Source organism: Dicentrarchus labrax, unplaced genomic scaffold (assembly GCF_905237075.1).
Source record: "Dicentrarchus labrax unplaced genomic scaffold, dlabrax2021, whole genome shotgun sequence".
Taxonomy (NCBI): domain Eukaryota; kingdom Metazoa; phylum Chordata; class Actinopteri; family Moronidae; genus Dicentrarchus; species Dicentrarchus labrax.
In genome coordinates, this window is record NW_026136707.1 from 14,958,203 (window position 1) to 14,980,937 (window position 22,735).

Below are 22,735 nucleotides of genomic sequence, written 5' to 3' on the forward strand. Positions count from 1 at the left end.
TTATTAAGTTGTGTGCTATCAACTGTCAACTGGTCCAATGTGGATGTGAAAAACCTTTCTGTATTATATAACAAACTAAGGTTCCTACAAATAATGTGTCAAGAAACCACAAAATTTATATAATTTTATATATATTAATACATTTATATAATTGTTTTAGTGTCTATGAAGTCAGTAGGGACCTCAAGAGTATATATATATATATATATATATATAAACCCTGCTGAGAATGACTTTATATTCAGGCTTCAGTAGCTGCAGGTCAGCCAAAGGAAGGAAACAAAACAGAAGAAGAAGAAATCACTTCCGCCCAGTGGTGTATCGCCACACTGCGCAGGTGTGCGTGCGGCACAGCTAGCCGTGATTATCATCACTTCCATTGCTAAAAACATTACAAAATGCTATCTTGTAACATCATCTTAACATACTGATTTTTCCTCACTGTTTTTTTGACCCGGCTCTGCGCTGAGTGACTTCGCTTGATGTAAAATTTTGATAAACAACGCTGGAGCTATTAAGCTAACTAGCACCAGAGCTAGCGCTACCAAACAGAGCCACGCCAAGATGGACGAAGCTACTGCTGCGGCAATGAAAGAGGACGGAGCAGGAGAGACCCCCCATAATGGAGACAGACAATCGGAGAACAACGACGGTACGTCGGCTGAGGACCCCGCTGATGGTAAGCACACAGTAGCCGGCACTGAGCTCATCGTTAACGTAACTATCAATACACCGTGAGTGTGTTCACACCAAGTGACCTCCTCCATGAGCTTCAGCGAAGGGACACGAAACAATAACTGCTATTTTGCGGCAAACGCCCTAAAATAACCCTAACAAATAGCACTAACTCACACTGTTGCACATCCAAGCCTGGCCTCCTGGTCATTGAGTGTTAATGGATGCTCAGTGCTGCAACAGTCCTGGACACAGCTGACACTCAACCATATCGATATATTGGAGTAAAAAGTGTCGACAGTATGTTTAGATATCGGGTTTTATCCACAATGTTTGCATTTAATCATCATATAAGAAGTCCTTCACAAGCAGTATAATCAATGTAGTGATGAGAAGGAAAATGCGATTACTGTAGTCCTGTTGAACTATATTATGTGTCCAGGCCGACCTCAGAAACCATAGAAATTAAAGGCTGACCTTCAATTATTCGATGCCACAAGATATTTAGCAAATTAAATATTGTCTTTATTTAATTTGTAGGTATTTGAAATCTGATGGGACACAAAAAGCACAGTGTTATTAAATGCAATATACACAATACAGAAGCTGCATGTGAGGGCTACTTGAAGGGAGAAAATTGACTGGAGGGCTACTCAGTGTACTTGACAAAAATCCATGTTAAATTGATGCTTTCATCAGAATAACATAGCTGTGGATTATGACCTTAAGTCATTTTCATTTACAGGGTTGAACCAGTGTATTTTAGACTGGGATTACGGGTGTGGAAGTTATTCTTTCTCTGTGGCGTTAATACTGAAGAGTCTCATGCAAAATCTACTGATATGAACTGACAGTCAATTAACGCAGCTCACCTAATCAGGGTAAACAAACTAATTGATAGATCATGACATTTTAATAGTGCAACTCAGAAAGTTTTATTTTAAAATATATTTTATGGAACCAATTTCTGCACTTCCTTGTGAAAAATATAAAACAAACACTTGTGTTATGCTTTCTCATGGTATTAAATTTGCTTCATTGACTTGCAGAAACAAAACTTTTAATGATAATGCAGCTCATACTGTAACCAGGCACTTCTTGTGTGTGCAAGAATTAACATACAATGCATCATATGAATGCTACTGCCCCCTTTAGATCTTATTTTGAATGACAATTCATGGTATAGTGCACATGGACAACCCACAGATGATTTAGAACTACATAAATTGAAATGTTATTCCGATTGTTGTCAAGTATACTGACCTTATTAACAATGATTGAACTGGGGAGAGGGGGTTTGTTTCTCTGCAGCATGGCAATGAAAAACCAAAAAAGCATTCATTGTAAGGGAACAGAGAACAGTAAGGCGTTTATAATAAGGCAACAGACTACAATGTTGGCTCTTCTTTAATTGATTGCATTCAAAGTAGCTGCGACAAACAGTTATTTTCATTATATATTATTATATTATACATATTTTGTCGACTTTTTTCTTTGATTAGTTGTTTGGTTTGGTTCATAAAATGTCAGATAGTGGTAAAATCTTGATCATGGTTCCCCAAAGCTGACGTCACCAAAGGTCTTGTTTTGTCCACAACACAAACATACTCATTCTTTTAATTAAAAAAGAATACTCAAAATATGAATTTAATAGTTGACAACTAATTAATTGATGGACTAATTGCTGCAGCTATAACTCCAAGCATATTGCATACTTAACTTTGCTGTGTCATAAACATGACTGTTAAGTGCCACTTGGAGGCAGGATCAGAATAGCTTGAATGTTGGTGCTTCCTCTTGGTGTAATGATACCTGAGTAAAGTTTTCTAGATGCGAAGGTCAGTACCTATTATCAAATAACCAAACAATTGAACTTCACAAAAGGCATTTGGCTTAAGCACACAAGTATTTTGTCTTTTATGGGTAATGTTGTATTTCCAGAACCAAGTTTTTCTGATTATACTGTAAACTCTAATCCTATTAAAAATAAAGATATGATTTGTACCTGTGTTTTTGTGATTTGTGTTTTTTTTTTTTTTTTTTTTGGTTTTTTTTTTTTCTTCTGTCTTTTCTTTCTCTGGAAACAGGAGTGGCTTTGACCTCCTATTTTCCCCTTTCTATTTTTAGGGGTTGGGGTTTTCTGCTGTCGGGATTGTGGAGAAGCCTTTAGAGAGGAGGCAGCCTACTTGGAGCATCGCCATCAGCACCCCAAGGAGAGCGTGTTTTTAGACAACCAGTTGGATGGCTTACATGACGCAGAAAAGGACAGCGAAACAGCTAATATCTGTACTCTATGTTCACTCTCATTTGTTGAACCAAGTGAGTTCCTCTCGCACATGGAGAAGAACCACGGTCAAACCTCCCAAAAGGATTCTAGCATTCAAATAAATTCTGGGATAACGAAGCAGCACACTTATGAATGTCCAGACTGCGGGAAATGTTACGGTGTGATTGGACACTTTCTCAACCACCAGCGCTCACACAGACAAGCCTCCAAGTCAGTTTTTCATGACCTCGAACATTTGAAAAAGAAGTCGTTTCAGTGCGAGTCTTGTGGGCGGAATTATTCTCGCGCTTCAGCTCTTGATGCGCACCGCCGTTGTCATGAGGAAAAGTTAGTTAAGTCACGAAACAGGAGTTCAGGAGATGCATTTCACACTGAGGAGTCAGTAGTTGAAGCCAAGCCCAGTGAAAACCAGACAGATGATGCTCCTGAAAAAGCTTTTAAGTGTTCATGCGGTAAAGCATTTACTGCTCTTATGCGCCTTAAAACCCATCAGCGATTTAGCCGCAACAGTCAATGCTCTCCTGAAGAAATGAAAGAAAAACCAAAGAAAAGCAGCAATGAGTTTTACTGTAGTGAGTGTAAAAAGGCTTTCAATGGTCATATCGCCCTCTTCAACCATCAGCGATGGCATGCTAATCACTCAAATGATTCAGCGAAAAGGTTCCCTTGTGAGGAATGTGGAAAAGTATTTATGACTCTAACCTTCTACTACAGACATCAGCGCACGGCGCACAGCGACGAGACCCCAGCAAAGTCGTTTCTTCATCAAGTATGTCAGCTACAGAAGAAGGCATTTGAATGTAAAGATTGTGGGCTCAGGTTTTCCAGGGCCTCAGCGCTTCACTCACATCAGCTTCATCATACGGATGTTTTCAAAGAAACAGAGAAGGAAGCCAAGCTGCGCACCTCTCTGTTACCTCAACAGAAAGCTTCGGAAAGTGAAACAAAAGAGACTGAGAAGGACCAAGTGGAAGCTGAGAACATGCCTCCTACCAGTGTGGCTGAAGAAGACTCTCATGTAAATGAGATTGATGAAGACATGGAGAGTTATGAACCCGGGGACTTTAATGTACAAGTGATCAGTGCAAGTGAATCTGAGGACGAGCCCGTTCAAGACCTGAATCCTGATCTTGAGCTGCTGTGTGAATCGGATCAGGAAGTAAGGGATGACGACGACACTGGGATTTCCCCCAGTAGCACTGTTTTAAAACCAGAGATGGATTTGAAAATTGTACAAATTGACTTTGAGCAAGCCGAGGCCGAGAATAAAACGACAGGGGAAAGATTCGATTGTCCAGAGTGTTACCGTTGGTTTTCTAGTGCTTCATCACTGCGAGTTCACAGAATGTGGCATGGCGTTCATAAGAGAAGACAACAGACTCAAGGTCAGTCAGTGGCAGTTTACACATGTGACACATGTGGCCACGAAGCCAGTAGCTATGCAGCACACTGCAGTCACATACAACAACACAAGAATGAAAACACAAGCAGTGATGTATTGTACCAGGCAGAGGGATTGGAGAAGAAAATATTTACATGCAATGAGTGTGGTAAATGCTTCTCGCGTTTGTCTGCTTTTGTCTCTCATCAGTTGCATCATCCCAAAAGAAAACAGTTCCAATGTCCAGATTGCATGATGTCTTATTCGTATGCAGCTAGCTTGTTTAACCATATGAAAAACTGCTCCGCACAAAAGAAAGAGAATATTTCAGTCACTAAGAAAGAGTACAATCCAAAGAAAACCCTTCTAGGCCCAAAGATTTATCATTGTGAACAATGTGGGAAGGGTTTTTGGTCTCTAGGAGCTTTCTCCCACCACAAGCAAAGTCAGACTCAGTGTGCAGATTTGAGGCTAAGAAAAGGTGTTGCAGGATCTCTGCACTCTGCTAATGGACACCCACGCTCCAGTGTTAAGGTTGCATGTCCAGTGTGTGGTAGAAAGTTCCGTCACAAGGGCATTATGGCCTTGCACATGCGAAAACATGAAAACGGAAATCATAAATGTGAGCTCTGCAACAGGTCGTTCCGACTTTTTTCCAGCCTCCTCAGACACCAGGTTGTGCATAATGACCAGTTACTCCCACCACCGAGTAAGTCTTTTCAGCATCAGGTTGAGCAGTTGAAAAAGAACACGTACAGCTGTCCTGACTGTGGGAAGTTGTTTTCACGGGCCAAAGCACTTCAGTTTCACATGAAAAGCCATGGGTACGAGACCGGGCACTCGCCTTCATCTCCGAGATCCACTGTCACACTTGAGGATCTCCAGTGTGCAACATGCCTCGCACATTTCAACAACAAGGCCTCTTTGAGGGCTCATCAAAAACTTTGCATTAAAAGAGACAGTCAAGCAGTTGATTGTAAGACAGAACCCTCAGAAAATAATGATAGTCTAACATTACACGAGTATAGTATGGATGACAGCACACAGGAAAGCTCTGATCAAATTACAGTTAATACTGAAGTAAAGAAGGAAATGGACAGTGGGGAGCTAAATATGGAAAATCAATCCGGTGGAAACTTAGAAAACCCATGTACAACCAATTTGAAATACAAATGCAAAAAGTGTGACAGAAGCTTTTCAGTGGTTGGAGCTTTGAATTTTCATAAAAGAGTCCATGCTGAGGGTAACAAATCTGTAGCAAAAGGGAAATTGGCCATGTCTGTAATGCTAAAGAAACCTAAACAGGAAGAGCCAAGTAAAGGACTATTTCACTGCTCAGAATGTGGGAGGCGATTCATGTCCAACTCAGCCCTCGGCTCCCACAAAAGATGGCACAAAGAAGATATAAAATTTCTTGGCCACAAGGCAGAGGGTGGACCTTTTCAGTGCCACAAATGTGGCAAACAATTTTTTAACCATTGTGTTCTCCAACGCCACCAGATGTTTAATCCTCAGTGTCAGACCAAAACTGAGCCAGAGCCCGAGTCAAATAAAAGCGCGAAGAGCAGCAGCCCACTGGAGACCATCTCATGTCCACAATGTGACGAAACATTTGTGCAAGGTTCACTTCTAGCTGCCCACTGTGAAAAAGAGCACAGTAACACTCTGGAAGCTGCAGAACATCAAGGCGACAGGCTCGGCTTGGTTGACGTAAACTTTGACGTGAGTGAGTCCACGTCAACAACGCTAAAGCCAAAAGCTCACCAGTGTCCCCTCTGCTCTATGACCTTTGCTAAAGCAAGAGGTCTGCGCGCCCACAAATGGCAGGCCCACTCAAGGAGGACGAAAGGCAAAAATATGGTTCCTTTGAGTACTAAAAAGGAGTCGGTTGCCTCAAGCACTGAAGTCAAAAAGACAGAAAATTTACCAGCTGTAGATGGCGCCCGAGTGACAGTGAAAAAAAGCACTGTTGGCAGAAGAAAGAAGAATCCGCAGGTCAGATCAGAACCCCCACCGGTAAAACCTGTTTCATGCCTTGATTGTGGGAAGCAGTGCAGTTCTACTGGTGCCCTCCTTGACCATAAGAAAGTATGCCTGGAGGTAAAACACGAGTCTAAACAGGAGATTCAAATTCCTGAAAACACAGCCGATGTATCCCCGCCTCCTAGCCGCCTGTCGGAGCATACAGCCAAATGCCTTTTCAAGTGTGACAAGTGTGGAAAAGCTTTCCAAACAGAGGAACAATTAGGAGCCCATAAGACTAAGGCAAGGAGCCGCCCTTATTGTTGCGCCCTGTGCTGTCACGGCTTTTGGACTGAGAATCAGCTGCAGCAACACCTCGCATGGCACGACGAAGTCCGCTGTCGTCTCCCGAATGAAGTTCGCTATAGGCTCAGCGCTGCTATGACCTCAAATCTTTTAAAACCCAACATGCCCTCTGCCGACAGCAGAGGGAAGTCCTTTTCGTGCTCTACACTGAACCAACCTACACTTAACCCAGACAGCCAGTCGCAAAGTAACCATAAGTGCCAGCATTGTGGCAAAGCCTTTCTTTCACCAACTGCGTTACAAAAACACGAAACTCAGCACTGTAACAATGACTCGTATCATTGCTCCATCTGCCCGCGGACCTTCAGTGAAATACAGGACCTTATCGATCATCACCAGGAATGTATCGGTGACTTACAAAAGGCAGAGTGATGCCCTTGCTGCTACCAGATACCAATGTCCTTACTTGCCTTGAATGTGGAACTACTTTTTGTCGAGAAACTAATTTGCACCAGCACTATTTTGAACATGCCCGTGGAGTGTACAGCATTAGACTAAACCACCTGCAAAGGATTGAAATTAAGACACTGTAGATTGTGGGGTTTTTTTTTTTTTTTGGGTTGCGAAACTACTTAATTGTGTTCAGCTTCAAAATACCTTGTTAGACCTTTTTTGTTTATGCTAAGTAGAAACAGGCTTTCCGTATTATTTTGTATATTAGTTGAGATTCCTTATATTTAAAAAAAGCCGTTTGATTATATTCCTATTCTCAGGCTTTCCTTTACACTGGATTAGAGTATGTACAAATGTTAAAGAATAACCCCTTTTTTAGAAGCTTAAGTTGAGATATCACAAATGTATAGTTTTGAGCCACGATTTGATTTGTTCTTGTTTTGAATAGACCTGTTATGAATGTCAGCTGAACCTTGTTAATCTCTTTGCGGATCACTGGCATAAGTATGGTAGTTCATATCTAGATATATCAACAAAAAAGATTTAGAAACAGTTATGCATGTACATGTTTGTCCTCATGCATTTAAAAATTCCCTGAAAAATGAAATGGACTATTTATTGCGAAGGACATCAAAATAATTCTGCACAACAAATATACTAATTTTGCTGGTTTTGGTTGAAATACCTGAGGTTTGGCTGAATGATAACATTTGCAGAGAAAATAAGATATATGAAGTAAAACAATGTGCACTGTTTGTTAAAAATGTCCTGATGTTGAACTGTACAACCAGTTACTACCATAAAACATTTCTAATCAAGTATTTGTATGTTACGTACAATACTTTTTGCATTAATTGATGTATAAGCTCCCATGTTCTTTCCTTTTCACTGTTATATTTCTATGTTGTGGGAAGATTATTCATTGCTTAAACTAAAAATAGTGCTACGTAAAATAGTTGTTAGTTTACATGCCACTTATGTAGTGGAAAAAAGTATTTTTAGTGTACAAGATATGTTACTTTGTTATATTAATTTATGAAAATCTTCCCTCTGACCAATATACCGTTTGACTACTTGTTTAATTTGCTGTTTCTGAAACAATGAAGACTACGTTCTCTAAAATTACAAATAAATTCATGATTTTTCCCCGTGAATTATTGGGTTGTGTGATTAATTCAGCTTCAGATTCACTGTTTCTTGATCAGAACTAGTTAGTACTGATCATGTATTTGGTTTTTATCAGGGCATGTTGATTACATTTAATAATACAACATTTAATTAGAAAGCCATAGCCAGTCATTTTTAGACTACAGTACTACAGCACATTAGTCTTCATATTGAAATGATTTGGCCTGTTTCATATACAGCACGTTATGGGTATGGAAGCTGGAATGTGCCGGCAGAATAATAGACTTTTATAGTTTTAAATTATAATGAAATTGAAGTTAACTACTGCATTAAAAACTTAATTAGCCAATTAATAATTCTATTTACTTATTCTGTCCTTGAGTGAATTATTTAAAACTTAATTAAGACTTTTAAATTATTGATAATTCCATTTATTAACTTACTGCTTATAAATGATCTCTCAATGAATAGTTTTCCTGCTTTATTATTTAGAATTTGTTTTATTTAATTGAAAGATCTTTTCTTAAATTAAATATATGTAAGCAACGTCACACTTAAACAAGCCTGACCCACAGACCCACAGCTGTAGTACCACAATTGTTTGAGTTGCACTCTCTAGGCTCCATAGATACGTCACAGATAACCTACTTGCTTTACAGACAGCAAGACCACAAAATGTAAAATGTGTAATGCTCTGAGAGTTAAATGATTTAAGAATAGGGTTAACACTTGACTTTTAATTGCCCCACATCTGTGAACGAAGAGAAGAGCCACAACTCAAACTTGTAAGTTTTCCCTGCTGCAGTTAAACATTGGTAACTTTAGCAGTAGTAACCAGACTGCAACATTTCAGCTGAGACATCAGAAACATTAGTTCTTTAATAAAATCAGTTTGTTTTATACACTCATAATAACTAACATATATGAACTGATAATATTTTACCTCTAAATTGGACCTTTTTCTTCTTTCGTAGGCAAACGGTGCAGTCTTACATGCAAGGATTGTGGACTGACGTTTACACACCTGAAAGTCTACGAGACTCACCTGCACCAGCATGCCCTGGAGGAGGAGGAAGAAGAAGAGGAAGAGGAGGAGGAGGAGGAGGATGATGATGATGATGAAATGGAAACTCAGACAGGAGACAACAGGAATCCGGCAGCAGAACTGGACTCGGGGAGAGTAGAGGATGGAGAAAACGGAGATGAAGACAAGGATGGTGATGCAGATGGGCGTGACATGAGCCATTCATTGCTATTGAACAAGAAAACTTCGAAGGGTTATTCTTGCTCAGTCTGTGGGAAGGTTTATACATACCTGGTTTCATTCAGAAAACACCTACGACTGCATGACAACAAGCCAGCTATGACAAAAAGTGAGCAAAATGTCCAGAATTTGCATAAATATGAGTGTCCAGACTGCGGGATGTTATTTATCCGGCGAGCGCGGTTACTCGGTCACCTGAGAGTTCACAGGTCACGTGGATCATTCAGCTCAAAACCTCCCAGATGTGATCAGTGTAATAAAAACTTCACTTCCGTTGACTCGTGGATGGCACATGTTGATCTCCACAAACAGAAACTGTTTTGGTGTTTAAGTTGCGCCAAAGGCTTTTCAGACGAGGCGTCACTAGATAAACACCTGCAGCTGAAGCATCGCTACAGCACCTACACTGGAGCGAAGCCTTACCAGTGCACAGTTTGTGGGAAGAACTTTTCTTTTCCCGGAAATCTAATTTCACACCGAAAAAAGCATCTTAGAGTTCATGCTGGATCCAACGGGATGCCTGTGGACCTCAAGAATTCTGCCATTATTGGAAAGAGGAGACTTGTTCTCACCAGTGTGAAAGAGGAGCCAGAAATGGATATAAACATGGAAGAGCTGCCAGCAAAGAAAGAACGCGGGGAGGAAAGTGAAACTCAAAAGCCATGTGAGGATGCTGAGTTCGGGGATTATGCAAACTCTGAAGAGTCGGATTGTGGAGAGCCTGTGCATTACTTCAAGCCTTCAAAACCACCTGGCCAGGCTGGATCTGATCCACCCGATGAACTGAAATCAGAAATTGTGCCGCCACAAGCAGGACAGGGGCCGGATGAGAGCGAGTCACAGGAAACAAGCATGCACAGAGTACATAAGTATTGGGAATGGGAGTGTTGTGAATGCGATATGGGCTTTGATGAAGTGGCAAAGCTGCATTTGCATTATATAAAACATGCTACTGGGGAGCTGCCTATACCACAGGATAATATTGAGGGTTGAAGGCATTTATTTCTCATACTGGTGCCTTTCTTTTATTACTGTTAGAGGTTTACAAAAGGTTAATGATTGTTGATGAATTTGTATCTAGTGTGTGTTAAACTTACTGTTACTGTGTTACACTACATTAAAGGCAAATATCCCTGAGATTGATATGAGTATCTACAATAGAGTAATGCCTGATACTATGAGATTACAAGTCGTAAAGCATCCTACCTCTGCTTGTGAAACCAAATAAAATTAAATGAATTCAAAATGTTTTCTTTCTTCTTTTAGTTTCTACAAATGTTGTTAGATATTCAAGCAATGTAAGATGTTAAAACATTGAGATGTGAACAGCCGTAGCATTAATGGTGCAGCGTATTGTGCACATAGAGCTTTATTATTAGTTTATGGAGGTTTCTGGGGACTGTAATGGGATCTAATACAGTGGGTGCATCCCTGTGGGAAAACATCCTATCCCACATGCTGCAATAGCACCACCCACTGGCTGTTACTTATTACTTTTGCCAGGAGATACAGTAGTGTGGGGATCAGTACATGTACAGCTTTAGTGGACTAGTTTGTTCTCTATTTTTCAGTTCTCTGTCTAGTGTCATTAAACACGGCTGAGACTGGTGAAGAAAAAGTTTTGGGTAATAGTAATAATACCCTCAGATGCCGATTTAAGAGTTTTAAACAACACTTCTACATTTTGTAGATATTTAGAAATACAGTTATTACAGAGTAAGAATATTTTATAGCAAGTCTTCTGTAGAACATGCTCACGCAAAGTCAAAATGACCATAACTATTATAATATAATCAGTTTCTAGGGGTTTCATGATAGAGGGTGTCCTGTGCCATACCAATTGTAAAGTCCTTTGAGAAAAATGTGTAATTTGTGGCAAAATTGACAGAAAAATTATTCTTATTATTCTTATTTCTTATGTATTTCTCTCTAAATATATTCTAAAATAAGCCTATAACTTTCATCAGGACTGCTGTAGTTTTAATGGTCTGGTAGTCTGGTTGGGTTGTAGTTTTAACAGAGTGGACACAAACCACTGGGATGAGTGGACCCCAGGAAAAAAAAAAAAAGAAAAACCACAACTCCCATGACCACCGCTCTCCCCCTCTTGTCAGACCTGACGTCACGGTGCCTGCAGCTCCTCGGTGCTGGCTTTGTGCGAAGCGACGCGGAGATGTTTGGGCGGACGAGTGAGCCCAGGGAAACTCTAATATCCATCCTCCTGCTTTCACAACGGTACAGCTTCCCCGGTGTCTGTGTAAGAGTCGGGGGGACGTGGACAGTGAGTTAATATTTAGCTTCCATGGCGCAGCAACAAGCCGGAAATGCTAACATTTTTTTTAACCGCAAATCAGGGAATTTAAGCTAACTGGGCTACGGTTATCTGTGTATCTGTGGTTATTGTGGAGGGGTTGTGAGAGGCAATGATCAGTGTGTTACAGCACTGTGTTCATACAAATTAAAGTGTTGAATTTGGGTCACAGTACAGCCTCCTACGGCTGTCCTCCATGTCCGTCGGTTTTTTCTTTTGTAATACAAATGTTGTGAATCCATTCATTCTCTGAGCTCCCAGCTGTCGCCATGTAGATGACAAAGATGCTGCTCTCTGCCTTTCTAAGAAAATCAACCTGTGCAAAGACCGTTTTATAAAGTAGTTAGGTAGGTTTGAATGATACAAAAACATTGTTCGGTTGGTATTTTCAGTAAGTGTTCAGTTATGTGTTGTATCTAACAGCCATTCTGTGTTTCTGTGTGGGACCTGATTTCATAGGGACATATAAACAAGTGCGTTTTGAGAAGCCAAGAGGCAGGGAGCCATGCAGAGTCCGACCCAGTCAAACATGGGGCCAAACCCTGTGACCACAGCAACCACAGAGAAACCACTGGACACCGAGACTGAAGCCCAGCCAGCACAAAGTGAACCGCATGCACAAGAAGAGGAGAATAAATCAGCTGCTACTGCTGAGACTGAAACACCAATCACACCACAGGAAAATGGGACACGGACGGAAACACCTGCAAGTATGGCGGTCACACAAGCGGTGGAGAATGAGCCTGCTGTTCAGCCACTGACTGAGCCCTCAGATAATACCGGAGGGGTGGAGGTGGACTCTGCTTCAAAGCCAAGTGCCCCCACAGAACCGGGACCTGATATAAATACAAATCCTGGGTGTGATGGGCAAAAGGCAAAGAAACAGGATAAAGGCGTACGTGATGGAAGGAAATATGTTCCTTCCAAGAAGGCGATGGTAGATCCTCTGAAGATGGACATGTCCAAACCCCTGGCTATGCCTCTCACATGTGAGTGTTTTACCTTGTATGTATGTCGGTCTGTGTTTTACCAAATGCTGAGCCAGGCTAAGATTGAGAGACCTGTTTTCATGTTTGATTACTTATTTATTGGAGTTTAAGGACTACAGATTCCCCATTATTAATGATATTATTATATACATATGTATTTACATTGGTATCTGACTCAGAAGTCCAGTATTGGTCAGGTTACACTGCAGGTGTAAATGCCCACTTTGATAGTGCCAATGCACATCAGACAATAGTGACGTGTTTGTGACAGTAAATCAATGCAGTATTGTCTTGCTGGTAAGGGGACATTGTAGTAGAGGTAGGGTCTCTTTTCACTAATTGTTTTGTGTTTTTACTATATGAAAGTGCTCTTCTGTTTCTTAAGCCACCATATTTAACTTCCACATTTTCATTTTTATAATTTCTAAGAATACTTATCTCTATTCTAAGAATATGGAAGTATGTTGCATGTAAATGTTATCGCCCTCCTGTCCTGTTTTCCTCTAGCGTCTCAGCTCTCCCTGCAGTGCATCGAGTGCCACATAATCTTCAGTGATCACAAGAGCAAAGAGCGTCATCTGAAGTTGAGCCACCCAGCAGAATATGAACAGTGCATACTGAGAAATGCTCTTTTTGCCTGTTACGTTTGCGACAGCCACTTCACAAACTCCACAGAACTCATGGCACACCAGAGAGCCCACACAGAGAAGAAACCCTTCAAGTGTCCTATCTGTAGCCAGGCCTTCAACAAATCGTCAGAGCTCACCCATCATAAAAAAATTCATTTTGGCCTGGATGGTTATGCCTGCACTGACTGTGGCAAGCCTTGTAAAACCATGACATTGCTGAAGTATCACCACCGCACACACACTGGAGAGAGGCCGTATGTTTGCAAGGAGTGTGGAAAGAGGTTCACCATGTCCAAAGCTCTGCAGAAACATATGGTGTCACACTTTCCAGAGGGAACTGAAGGAGATGGGGGAGACACCGCACCCAAAGCACCTAAAGCACAACTGAAGAAAGATGATGGTAAGAAAATGTTTTAATATATGTTATTAATGGAATTTCTGCTGAAAATTATGTAAGATAATGTAGAGCACAACTGCGGACAGAACACAACTTAAAACCCAGTTTTGAATAGTGATTTTTAGCCTCCCTGCCTTTCTCTCCTGGGATCTCTGTGTTGCTGCCTGTTCGCTTGATAGTGGAGTTGTGCTTCAAACTCAAACCACACACACACACACACACACACACACACACACACACACATTGTAAAAGGCTTGCAGCCTTTCAAAATAGTCTCTTCAATAGCCTTAGCTAACTTTTAATTAGTACATTTAGTGTTTATTGTGCACTGTACATACCGGTCAAAAGGGACATACAGTCTGGCTATTTGTTATCTAAGGTTATTTAAAAAGTTTTAAAATAAATTGATTTATTCTACATTACAGAGATGAATGCTTTCTAAATATTGGTGTTTATATTAGTAAAGTAAACTTGTCATCTAAAAATATGTAGATTCATATTATTGTTTATCACATTGGAATCTGTCACAACAAATAGATAATTATTGGTTATCATTATTGGCCCTGACATTCTATATTGGTGCATCCCTAAAATGATAAAATTCTAGAAAACAAACATGTTGCAAGAAAAATACCACAATATATCACAACTTTCTTCTTTTATTATTTTTAGGTGCTTCTCCACGGTATCCTTGTTCTGTATGCAGGGCCACTTTCAAGAGTACCAAGACGCGGCTATATCACATGAAAACTAAGCACAGTGTGTTACCTGTCACAGCCAGTAATGCCCTCCCAGCTGGGCAGCAAGTGAAACAAAGTACACCCATCATAACTCCAATATCTATTTGCCAACCGGCACTACTGCAGGTAGAACCCAATGGCCCTTTGCAAAAGGTTGATGCCAATATTGACACAGAGCAGATTCGCAGACTTATTGAATCTTTGGGAAATGTGCAGAAAGTGAACCAAGTTGTCATACTGGGGCAGGTGCCACCTCATGCCCCACCACTGGAGGTGCAACAGATGCCACAAATGGCAGAACCAATGAATTTGAATCTCAGTCCACCACAAATAGATTTTATGGGACTGAAACAGACAGAATCTAAGACAGTTGAATTGGACCCTTCAAACAATCCATGTGATCCTATGGAACAGACAATTATACTGGAACCTATTACGCCAGATGGACAATTGGAAAACCCCTCTTTCTCAGAACTAGGTTCCCACATAGCAACAGGTGAAAATATAGAGCTAACACTTGTTCAGACTGAACAAAAGGAAAGACCTGAGGGAGAGGTGATGCATCACATCCTTCAACAGTCATATATTAGTGCAATTCAGTCTGATCCTATGGATCAAATAGTTTGTCAGAATGAGGAAGTTGAGCAAACAGTCATATTAGAACTTACCCCCGCTTTGATACCAACTATGGAGCTGGAACAATCCCAAGCTTTGCCACAAAATGAAATCCCTTCCTCTTCTCTGGTACCAATCACTGAACTGGAAAAGACTCCTGATCAGACTCAAGATCAGACTGTAATAGATGAGCAGCAGATCAGCCTGTCAGTCCCACCTCTTATGCATTCAGTTGAGTTGGAGCTAACACCTCTACAAGGAAAACAACAGAACCTTCCTCCTTTTGTTCCACCAGACACACTTACACAAGCTCCAAGTGAATCTGAAACTAATACCAAAGAAGAGGTTGATTTACAAATGCAAACAGTAAGTCTAGATAAGGTTCAGCCTGTGATGGATAGTCCCACACCACAAGAGACACAGGCAGAGCAATTGGATCAAGAACCATCTGATAAATTGCTGGTAGATAGCAAGGAGGGTCAGGACCAGGTGGAGAACTTGTCTGAAGTAGAGGACCCATCTGCTAAAGAAGAGTTTCCATCACAATTAGAGACAAAGCAGGGGCCACAGATCTCAGAGTTACCCGTAAATGTAATGTCAGCTCAAGAACTGGTGAAAGTGCGGAAAAGAAAGCCAGCCAGGGCATTTATCTTTCAGGGATATATGCAAGAACTGGTCAGATCTATACACAAGGATGATTTTCAAATTGATGCCCAACCTGCCAAACGGCAAAGAACAAAAAAGTCTCGTCTTGTTGTTAAATTTGGTCCACAAAACAAAGAGAAGAAAAACAAGAGACAGAAGAAGCCATCAAAGCAGTGTCAGCCAACACAGGAAGATGTGATAAGAGGTAAAACACCAACAAAAAAAGTACCATCACAGAAGGGGAAAAAGGGAAAAAAGGACAGGAAAGTTGGGCATTTGGTGTCCTCAGCAGAAGTAAAATCTCTGTCTTCCACTGAGAACCCACAGGTGCAGCAAATCAAAGAGGATACAAGAAAAAATAAAATGAAAAGGCAAAAAGAAGTGGCTAGGGAGGGTGTTACGCATATAAGTGAGCACAAAAATGTAGCCTCACCTGTATTTAAAAAGAAAAAACAAGCAAAAATGATGCGAAAAGGTCAGCCCAAGAACGCAAGGGATGGGAACCGAAAGAAAAACCTGGCAAGAGAGGAAAAGGAAAAAACAAGCACAGCTTCAGAAGACATACCTGGCCCGAACGTAACACAAGACGCTCTACTTCTACTGAAAGGTCACAAACAGCCCCAGCTGAAAGTTTACAAGTTAGACACTTTAAAGGCATCAGGCCCGACACAGGAGGCTTCACCTCACGAGATCCAAACAATGTCCCAACACCGTGAAGACAACAAACTCAAACATCCAACAAGTGAGTTGACAAATAATCTCACAGCAGAAAGTAAGAAAAAAGGAGGAAGACCCAAAAAGAACCAGAAGGCTCTTTCATTGTTGTCCTCGCTACAGGTTTCCCATCAACCACCTGAGACATTGCCCACCAAGCCAAAGACCACCCGAAAACGTAAAACCTCCTCGAAAGTGGAGACTGAAGGAGTGATAACTTCTTCTCACACCAAGCGTGCCTTACAGTGTAAAGACTGTGGGGAGAGATTTAGCGAAGTCTCATCCCTTCAGAAGCACAAGGCAATGGTGCATATCGTAGAGAGTCCCGGTCTCACTTACACCAATGGGAACATCTTTGAAGGCGTCTCCAGGTTGGATCTTTACCAGCTTCCAAAACAGCATGATAAGGTTGTTGGGGTAATTAATGCTGCTACAGACTGGGATACTGAGCCTGAGATAGGAGAGATGGCATTAGAAGACCGGGAGCGAAGTGTCTCTTTTCCAGCTTTGATTCCATCCCCATCCTTACCTGTTCCTCCTTCAGATGTTGAAATAAGTGCCTTTGAAAATAAGGGCGGAAGTAAAGCAGGAGCCAACGATCAATCTTATACCTCTCCAGAAATACAGTCACCATCTGATCAAATGAAAACCAGTGAGACCCCACCAAATTTCCCATCTGAATCCCCTTTAAATACCACTCGGACAAAGAGTTTAGACACAGGAGAGCCTTTGACATCAGATGAGGACAAGCCAGAAGAAGGTAATCTGAAGAATCCCACTTCAGAATCTGAAGTCCTGGGTAACACAGATGAAGACATTAAGGAGGATTTACTCCTTGAGGTAGATTTAGTCACTGTTGGGGAACAGAATGAGAGAGATGATCCAGCTTCTCATGAAGACGCTGTCCCCCAAAATGAATCAAATGAAACTTGCAACCCTGATGGTAGAAACACTGGGCAAGTTGAAACAACTGAAAAAAGTCTAACTTCGCAGACTGTGTCATGCTCCACTCATCAAGAGGAGATCAAAGAAGAAGAGGAAGAAATATTAGTCCAGAAGAAAAAAGAAGGAAGGAAAGGAGCTGTTGCAAGGAATGCTACAGGGGGTAGGAGGAGAGGAGTAGGATATCTAAAAAGGGACTTTTTAGGACTAACAAAGAGAATTTCAATTGGAGATACGGTCAGAGCAACAGAATCAGAGAAAGAACAGGAAGAATGTCAAGTACTTTACGAAAAGCATCAAATCAATGCTGACTGTGAGACCAGCCCAAAGACTTCAAACCCAGAGACCATTCATGAATTTGAGGCCAACAAAGCTACCACTCCTGCTGCATCTTTGCCTTCTGTGTCCTCTACATTAGAGGAATCTCCTGAAGAGCAAGTTGTATTTGAGCTGGAGTCGGTTAGGACAAGCGTTGAGGAGGTTATGAATGAAAGTGGGCTGCAGGGAGGAGAGGAACACAACCGGGACCAGTCTCCAGGCATTATACTTGAGAAGTTCCTCACCTCTAGACAGAGAGAAACTCCTGACAAGGAGCTGTTCCTGATGACAGCAAGGAACAATCAAAGACAGGTGAGGTGCTAATTGTACCAACAAATACCAAACATTAACAACGAATGATGAATTCAACATGTCAAACTGACAACTTTTGTTTTCATTCCAGGGTTTGGACAGCGTTGCTGAGACTGAAGTGCAGGTCCTTGGGAGGCAGGAGATCAAGGTTGAAGAGAATATCTCAGATCCACCACTGGTTGCAACCACCTGCCAAAACAGACAGAGTGCTATTGTGCAGCCACAGCACCACCGTGACATAAGGACTGTTCTAGTGAAGGAGGAGAGCAGCCTCGTGCTGAATGAGATCCAGGCCACGCAGGGCAGCAGACACATCCGATGGAATGTGGAACCAGTCAACATTGAAAACACCTCCAGTCCATGTAAGTATTAAGCCACACTGTGGGTACATTTTAAAGTAGTTGTTCAACATTTGGGGAAATTGTTTTCTCACTCAGAGTTAGATAAGAAGATCAATACCACTCACATGTCTGTGCATTATGTATGAAGCTATAGCCAGGAGGCGATCAGCAAACAAGTACCTAGCTAATGGATAAACTGTTGTTACACAACGTAACTCACTTTTGAAATCATAACACATTTTTTACATTACTGTGTAACGTGCTAATTACCAAGCTTTACAGATGTTGCTCGGTGCATTGTTATAACTCCGCGCTGGCAATAGTCGTAGCCAGACGCATTATGTTTTTGGGTTGTGACGGTATTTTACAGTTAACCAGACACTGGGTTAGTTACATTTTTGACATTGTGACCGCAAAATAGGTTTGTAGCCATAATTTAATAATGAATTGCTTCCTTGATTCCAAATTTCACACACATATTGACTGGGATGACACAATGAGTAAATATACAATAACTAACAGTACGGGGGTTTCATCTGTCCATCTTATCCATTCTGCCTTTTACTGAGTGCCTCATTCTGAATTTTGAGCCTCATTCAAATCATGTGATTGCGAACAACATATTGGAGTGCAACAGTGCCTAGCTAATTGGTCCCTGTGAGCGAGTGAGTTTCACCTACAAACGTGGCTACACGAGCAGATACCGGACTCCAGCATCACCATTCCCGGCTTCCAGACGGTTAGAGCCGACAGAGACACCTCTGCGACCGGCATGAAGAAAGGAGGGGGACTTGCCGTGCTCATAAACAACAGGTGGTGTAACGCCAGGCACGTGTCTGCAGCCCGGACATCGAGCTCGTCACTGTCAGACTTCGTCCATATTATCTGCCACGGGAACTTTCCAGTGTTATCGCCATCACTGTCTAACGTTATATTCCTCACAGTGGTCTTCATCATCACCATCACTGTTTACATTTATGAGTTCTTATTTATTCTCCTGTACAGCACTTTGGTCAACTTTGGTTGTTTTTAAAGTGCTTAACAAATAAAGTTGGATTGGATTGGATACAGCTCATAGAGAGCCTTTGCATTTAAAAACACCAGGTGAAAACAAATGGACCCCATTAAGTATAGCATCCCATTTTTACATAGTAGTCTTGTACAGCCAGAAGAAACAGTAGCTGTTCACCCAATACATCTCCTGTATGATAATCCTTCATTAGTCAGTTTTAAAAATGTATATTTACTGGAATCCTATAGTAATAATTTCCATTTTGCCAGAGATTTTCAGAGATTGATGTCTTTGGCTTTTTGCTTTCAGTAATGGAGAGTGTGGAAACAACAAGGCACTGTCGTGTCACCCCTGAGTTCAACACCGACCAGTGTATCTTCTACCCAGTGAAGGAGGAGGAGAGGGAGGTTCTACTGGGAGATGCTCAGACCAACAATGGGAATTTGACCAAAGCGACATCCAGTGATGTCTTACAGACAGAGCATATAGCAACAGATTTAAGTAAGTGATTTCACTTTCCAGTGATATTCCCCTTATAGGAAAAAATACAGGAAGACCTCTGTTTTAATGTTAAATCTATTTCAAACAGATGAAGGGAGCCCTTCTGTAACAGACTACCAGGAAATAAGAGTGAGAGGACTATTGTCAGAGCCAGGGGTCAGTGACTTTGCAGACGGACAAGGTTTGTTTTCTTCTTTTAAAGTATCGTACTTCTAGCTACTTCATCATTGTATAACCATCATCAGGCATGGCCCTTAAGCTATTTATTAAAAATGGTATTATAATGAAATGAAATAATAATTGATCTCTCAGCTGTGGCAGATGCTGAGTGGCAGCATCCACCAGACCTCCGGGACTTTCTCCTCCAGAGTTCAGATGAAGAGGATGTGGGCAGTTTTGAATTGTCTGAGCCTCAGCTTGACTCAGAAGCAGAAGTAATGGCCTATTTCTACAAGAACCAAACAAACAGCGCACAACAGCCAGATGAAATATCACAAAAGTACGGTTCATCTTAATATTTTTAATCTTCAAACCTTCACGCAACACTGTTTTTATTAATAAAAATACAATAATACTATCATACTGTGCAGATTTATTGTAATTTATTTGTAATAGGACCATAGGGGAGACCTGTTTGATTGTTTTGCTCATTCATTTGCTCATGATGAGTTTTTTTTCTCTCCCCTAGTTTGCCAACTTCAACGAGCCAGCTCCAAACACCAAGAGAGGAAAGCGGAGGGAAAGAGCCCATTAATTACTTCTCCAAGTATTTTGGTTGGGATACCTGGGTAGAAATTGCCAATTGCACAAATAAATTGTCCAGCGTGCACCAACCTGTCACAGCCAGAGAAGTTGCACAGTTTGTCGGGATACACATTGCAATGGGAACTTTAAAGGTTTGTGCTCTGCTGTGACCCTTTTTTTTGAATGCTTCCTTGACTCTGTTAGGTAAATGCAAGACCACTAAAAGTTTATTCGGTCTCTTGCTATCTTTCAGTTTCCCAGTCCGAGGCTCTATTGGGAGGACTTGACTAAGGTGCCCTTGATTGCTGAAGCCATGCCACTTTGCCGTTGCCTTGAGCTGTCCCGCGTGTTGAAGCTTGCTTCCCCTGCGGAGGATCCAGTCAACAGTAATGTTCAGGAAGGAGGAAGTGATAGTGATTTTGAAAATGTACAGCAAGGTAAAAATCTCTCAAGCAGGAATAGTGACATTTCTCAGCACAGTGATGGGCAGAGGCAGGGCTACGCACCAAATGACCAGAACAGTTCAAAAACACAGACTGATCCCCTGTGGAAGGCTCAGCCATTACTGTGCCGTTTCAAAGCAGGGTGCCAGTCACTGAGACGAGATAGTGATTATGCAGTCGACCAATATCCACTATCTTTGACCAGGAAGATACACAATAAGAAACTGTCTCTCTACTCTACTACTTTAATTGGATTTGGCGGTTTGCTCCTACACGTGGATCTTAAATTGGGTCCGTCGGACAAAGAAGATGCTGTAGAAAAAATGGTCCCCAAAGGCAGTATGGTGTTTCTTTGCAAACAGGAACTCTCCACCCCTGCTATGCTGGAGCGTCTGTTAGCTGCTGGGGTTCATGGCGCAGGCAGGGTGGGAGGAGCCCGAGGACAGATCGGAGATGAGTTTGTAAGCTCAGATGGGAAGCTGATGTTACGCAGATCACACTGTGGCTTCATACTTTCTACTGCTGGAAACAGCCAGAGGAATATGGCTTTACTCATTGACAACTTTGAGAAGGCCCAGATGTCGGCTCATCTCAACAGAGATCTGCTTAATCTTTACTCTATCCCTCTCACTGCCTCTGCCCCATCCTGCTGGCCTCAAGCGGTGCTCTGGTACCTAACAGATCTGGCTTTGGTCAACTCCTGGCTCGTATACAGACAGGACCAAAGGTCTGCACCTTTAACTCTCATGGCATTCAGATTGGAGGTGTCCAAAGCTTTGATCCTCTCCAGCGGCTCTGACACCCAGGACTCAGTTCCCCCTCAACCACCCCTAGAGAAGGCTCATGCAACAAATGAAAAGGCCAATCCCAGCCTGGTGGAGGAAAGTCCTCTGCCAGACGCAGCCACACGGTACGACGGTCTGGGCCACTGGCCAGAGCAGCTTGGGGAGGGAGAAGGAGGCAGGTGTCGGTTTGGGGACTGTCAGAGAACATCTCGAGTGCTATGCCTTAAATGCTGCGTCTTTCTTTGTATCTCACGCAACCACAACTGCTTTTTGAATTTCCATAATCAAGAGAGTTTGGGAAAAGAGTAGTGTCCACTACACACTTCCTTCTATTCTCTCCAATCCTTCATTTTTCAACATTTTGCAATCTAGTTGAGAATGTAACTGTGCTTTCGGTGTATGTAAACCTAGTTAATCAAAAAATGGAAGCATCTCCTCTGTCCTTGTGACTTTTCCATGATGCTTTTCACTGGCAGTGTCATTCCTCTGAGGTACTATTGTGCTGCGGTTTAAAAAAAACAAATGCTTTTGATGTGGCTTATGTCATTGAGCAAGTGTAAAAATGTATTTGCCTTCAAAAGGAAATGTAAAAAATAGTAATACTCATAGCCATACATTTAGTGCTGCAAAAGAAGTGTAAAATATGATTTTGACATTGCAGTTACCATGATGGTGTTTTTACTATTTATTTAACCTGACCTCATTTACATTCTATGACGTGAATGTTTTTAGAGCGATGAATTTTAACACTATTTATTTGAATTTCAGAAAACAATAAAAGGCAGATGCAAAGATACATGCATTGTTGATTTATTTATTTTTTCTTAAAGACTGACAACAA

General features: G+C 41.5%; 2 protein-coding genes across 7 annotated transcripts; both read left to right on the forward strand.

The window, feature by feature from the left end:
- The first annotated feature begins 300 nt into the window (after nucleotides 1-300).
- On the forward strand, nucleotides 301-10,702 carry si:ch211-261d7.6 (zinc finger protein 252). Of its 3 annotated transcripts, XM_051405514.1 has the most exons (3): nucleotides 302-679; nucleotides 2,803-4,347; nucleotides 9,167-10,702. In XM_051405514.1, the coding sequence occupies exons 1-3, from the start codon at nucleotides 565-567 to the stop codon at nucleotides 10,447-10,449; spliced, it is 2,943 nt and encodes a 980-aa protein (XP_051261474.1). In that variant the 5' UTR covers nucleotides 302-564; the 3' UTR covers nucleotides 10,450-10,702. The 3 variants fall into 3 exon arrangements, with proteins under 3 accessions (XP_051261473.1, XP_051261474.1, XP_051261475.1); XM_051405513.1 differs by lacking the exon at nucleotides 9,167-10,702 and having other exon boundaries at nucleotides 301-679; nucleotides 2,803-7,195; XM_051405515.1 differs by lacking the exon at nucleotides 2,803-4,347.
- Nucleotides 10,703-11,561: 859 nt separating this feature from the next.
- Nucleotides 11,562-22,690, forward strand: LOC127366520 (uncharacterized). Of its 4 annotated transcripts, none has more exons than XM_051405509.1 (10): nucleotides 11,562-12,114; nucleotides 12,227-12,756; nucleotides 13,264-13,785; nucleotides 14,455-18,068; nucleotides 18,160-18,430; nucleotides 19,731-19,922; nucleotides 20,011-20,103; nucleotides 20,235-20,421; nucleotides 20,611-20,818; nucleotides 20,920-22,690. In XM_051405509.1, exons 2-10 carry the CDS (start codon nucleotides 12,273-12,275, stop codon nucleotides 22,201-22,203), a joined length of 6,855 nt encoding a protein of 2,284 aa, XP_051261469.1. In that variant the 5' UTR covers nucleotides 11,562-12,114; nucleotides 12,227-12,272; the 3' UTR covers nucleotides 22,204-22,690. The 4 variants fall into 4 exon arrangements, with proteins under 4 accessions (XP_051261469.1, XP_051261471.1, XP_051261472.1 ...); XM_051405511.1 differs by having other exon boundaries at nucleotides 11,562-11,737; XM_051405512.1 differs by having other exon boundaries at nucleotides 11,562-11,713.
- Nucleotides 22,691-22,735: the final 45 nt, after the last annotated feature.

Excerpts from the sequence above, each read along its gene's own strand:
- si:ch211-261d7.6 (XM_051405513.1), top strand. The coding sequence starts at position 565 with ATGGACGAAGCTACTGCTGCGGCAATGAAAGAGGACGGAGCAGGAGAG. Across the intron at positions 680-2,802 it reads GGCTGAGGACCCCGCTGATG|GGGTTGGGGTTTTCTGCTGT; the intron begins GTAAGCACACAG and ends TTCTATTTTTAG.
- LOC127366520 (XM_051405509.1), top strand. The coding sequence starts at position 12,273 with ATGCAGAGTCCGACCCAGTCAAACATGGGGCCAAACCCTGTGACCACA. Across the intron at positions 18,431-19,730 it reads TGAAAACACCTCCAGTCCAT|TAATGGAGAGTGTGGAAACA; the intron begins GTAAGTATTAAG and ends TTTTGCTTTCAG. Across the intron at positions 20,104-20,234 it reads TGACTTTGCAGACGGACAAG|CTGTGGCAGATGCTGAGTGG; the intron begins GTTTGTTTTCTT and ends TTGATCTCTCAG.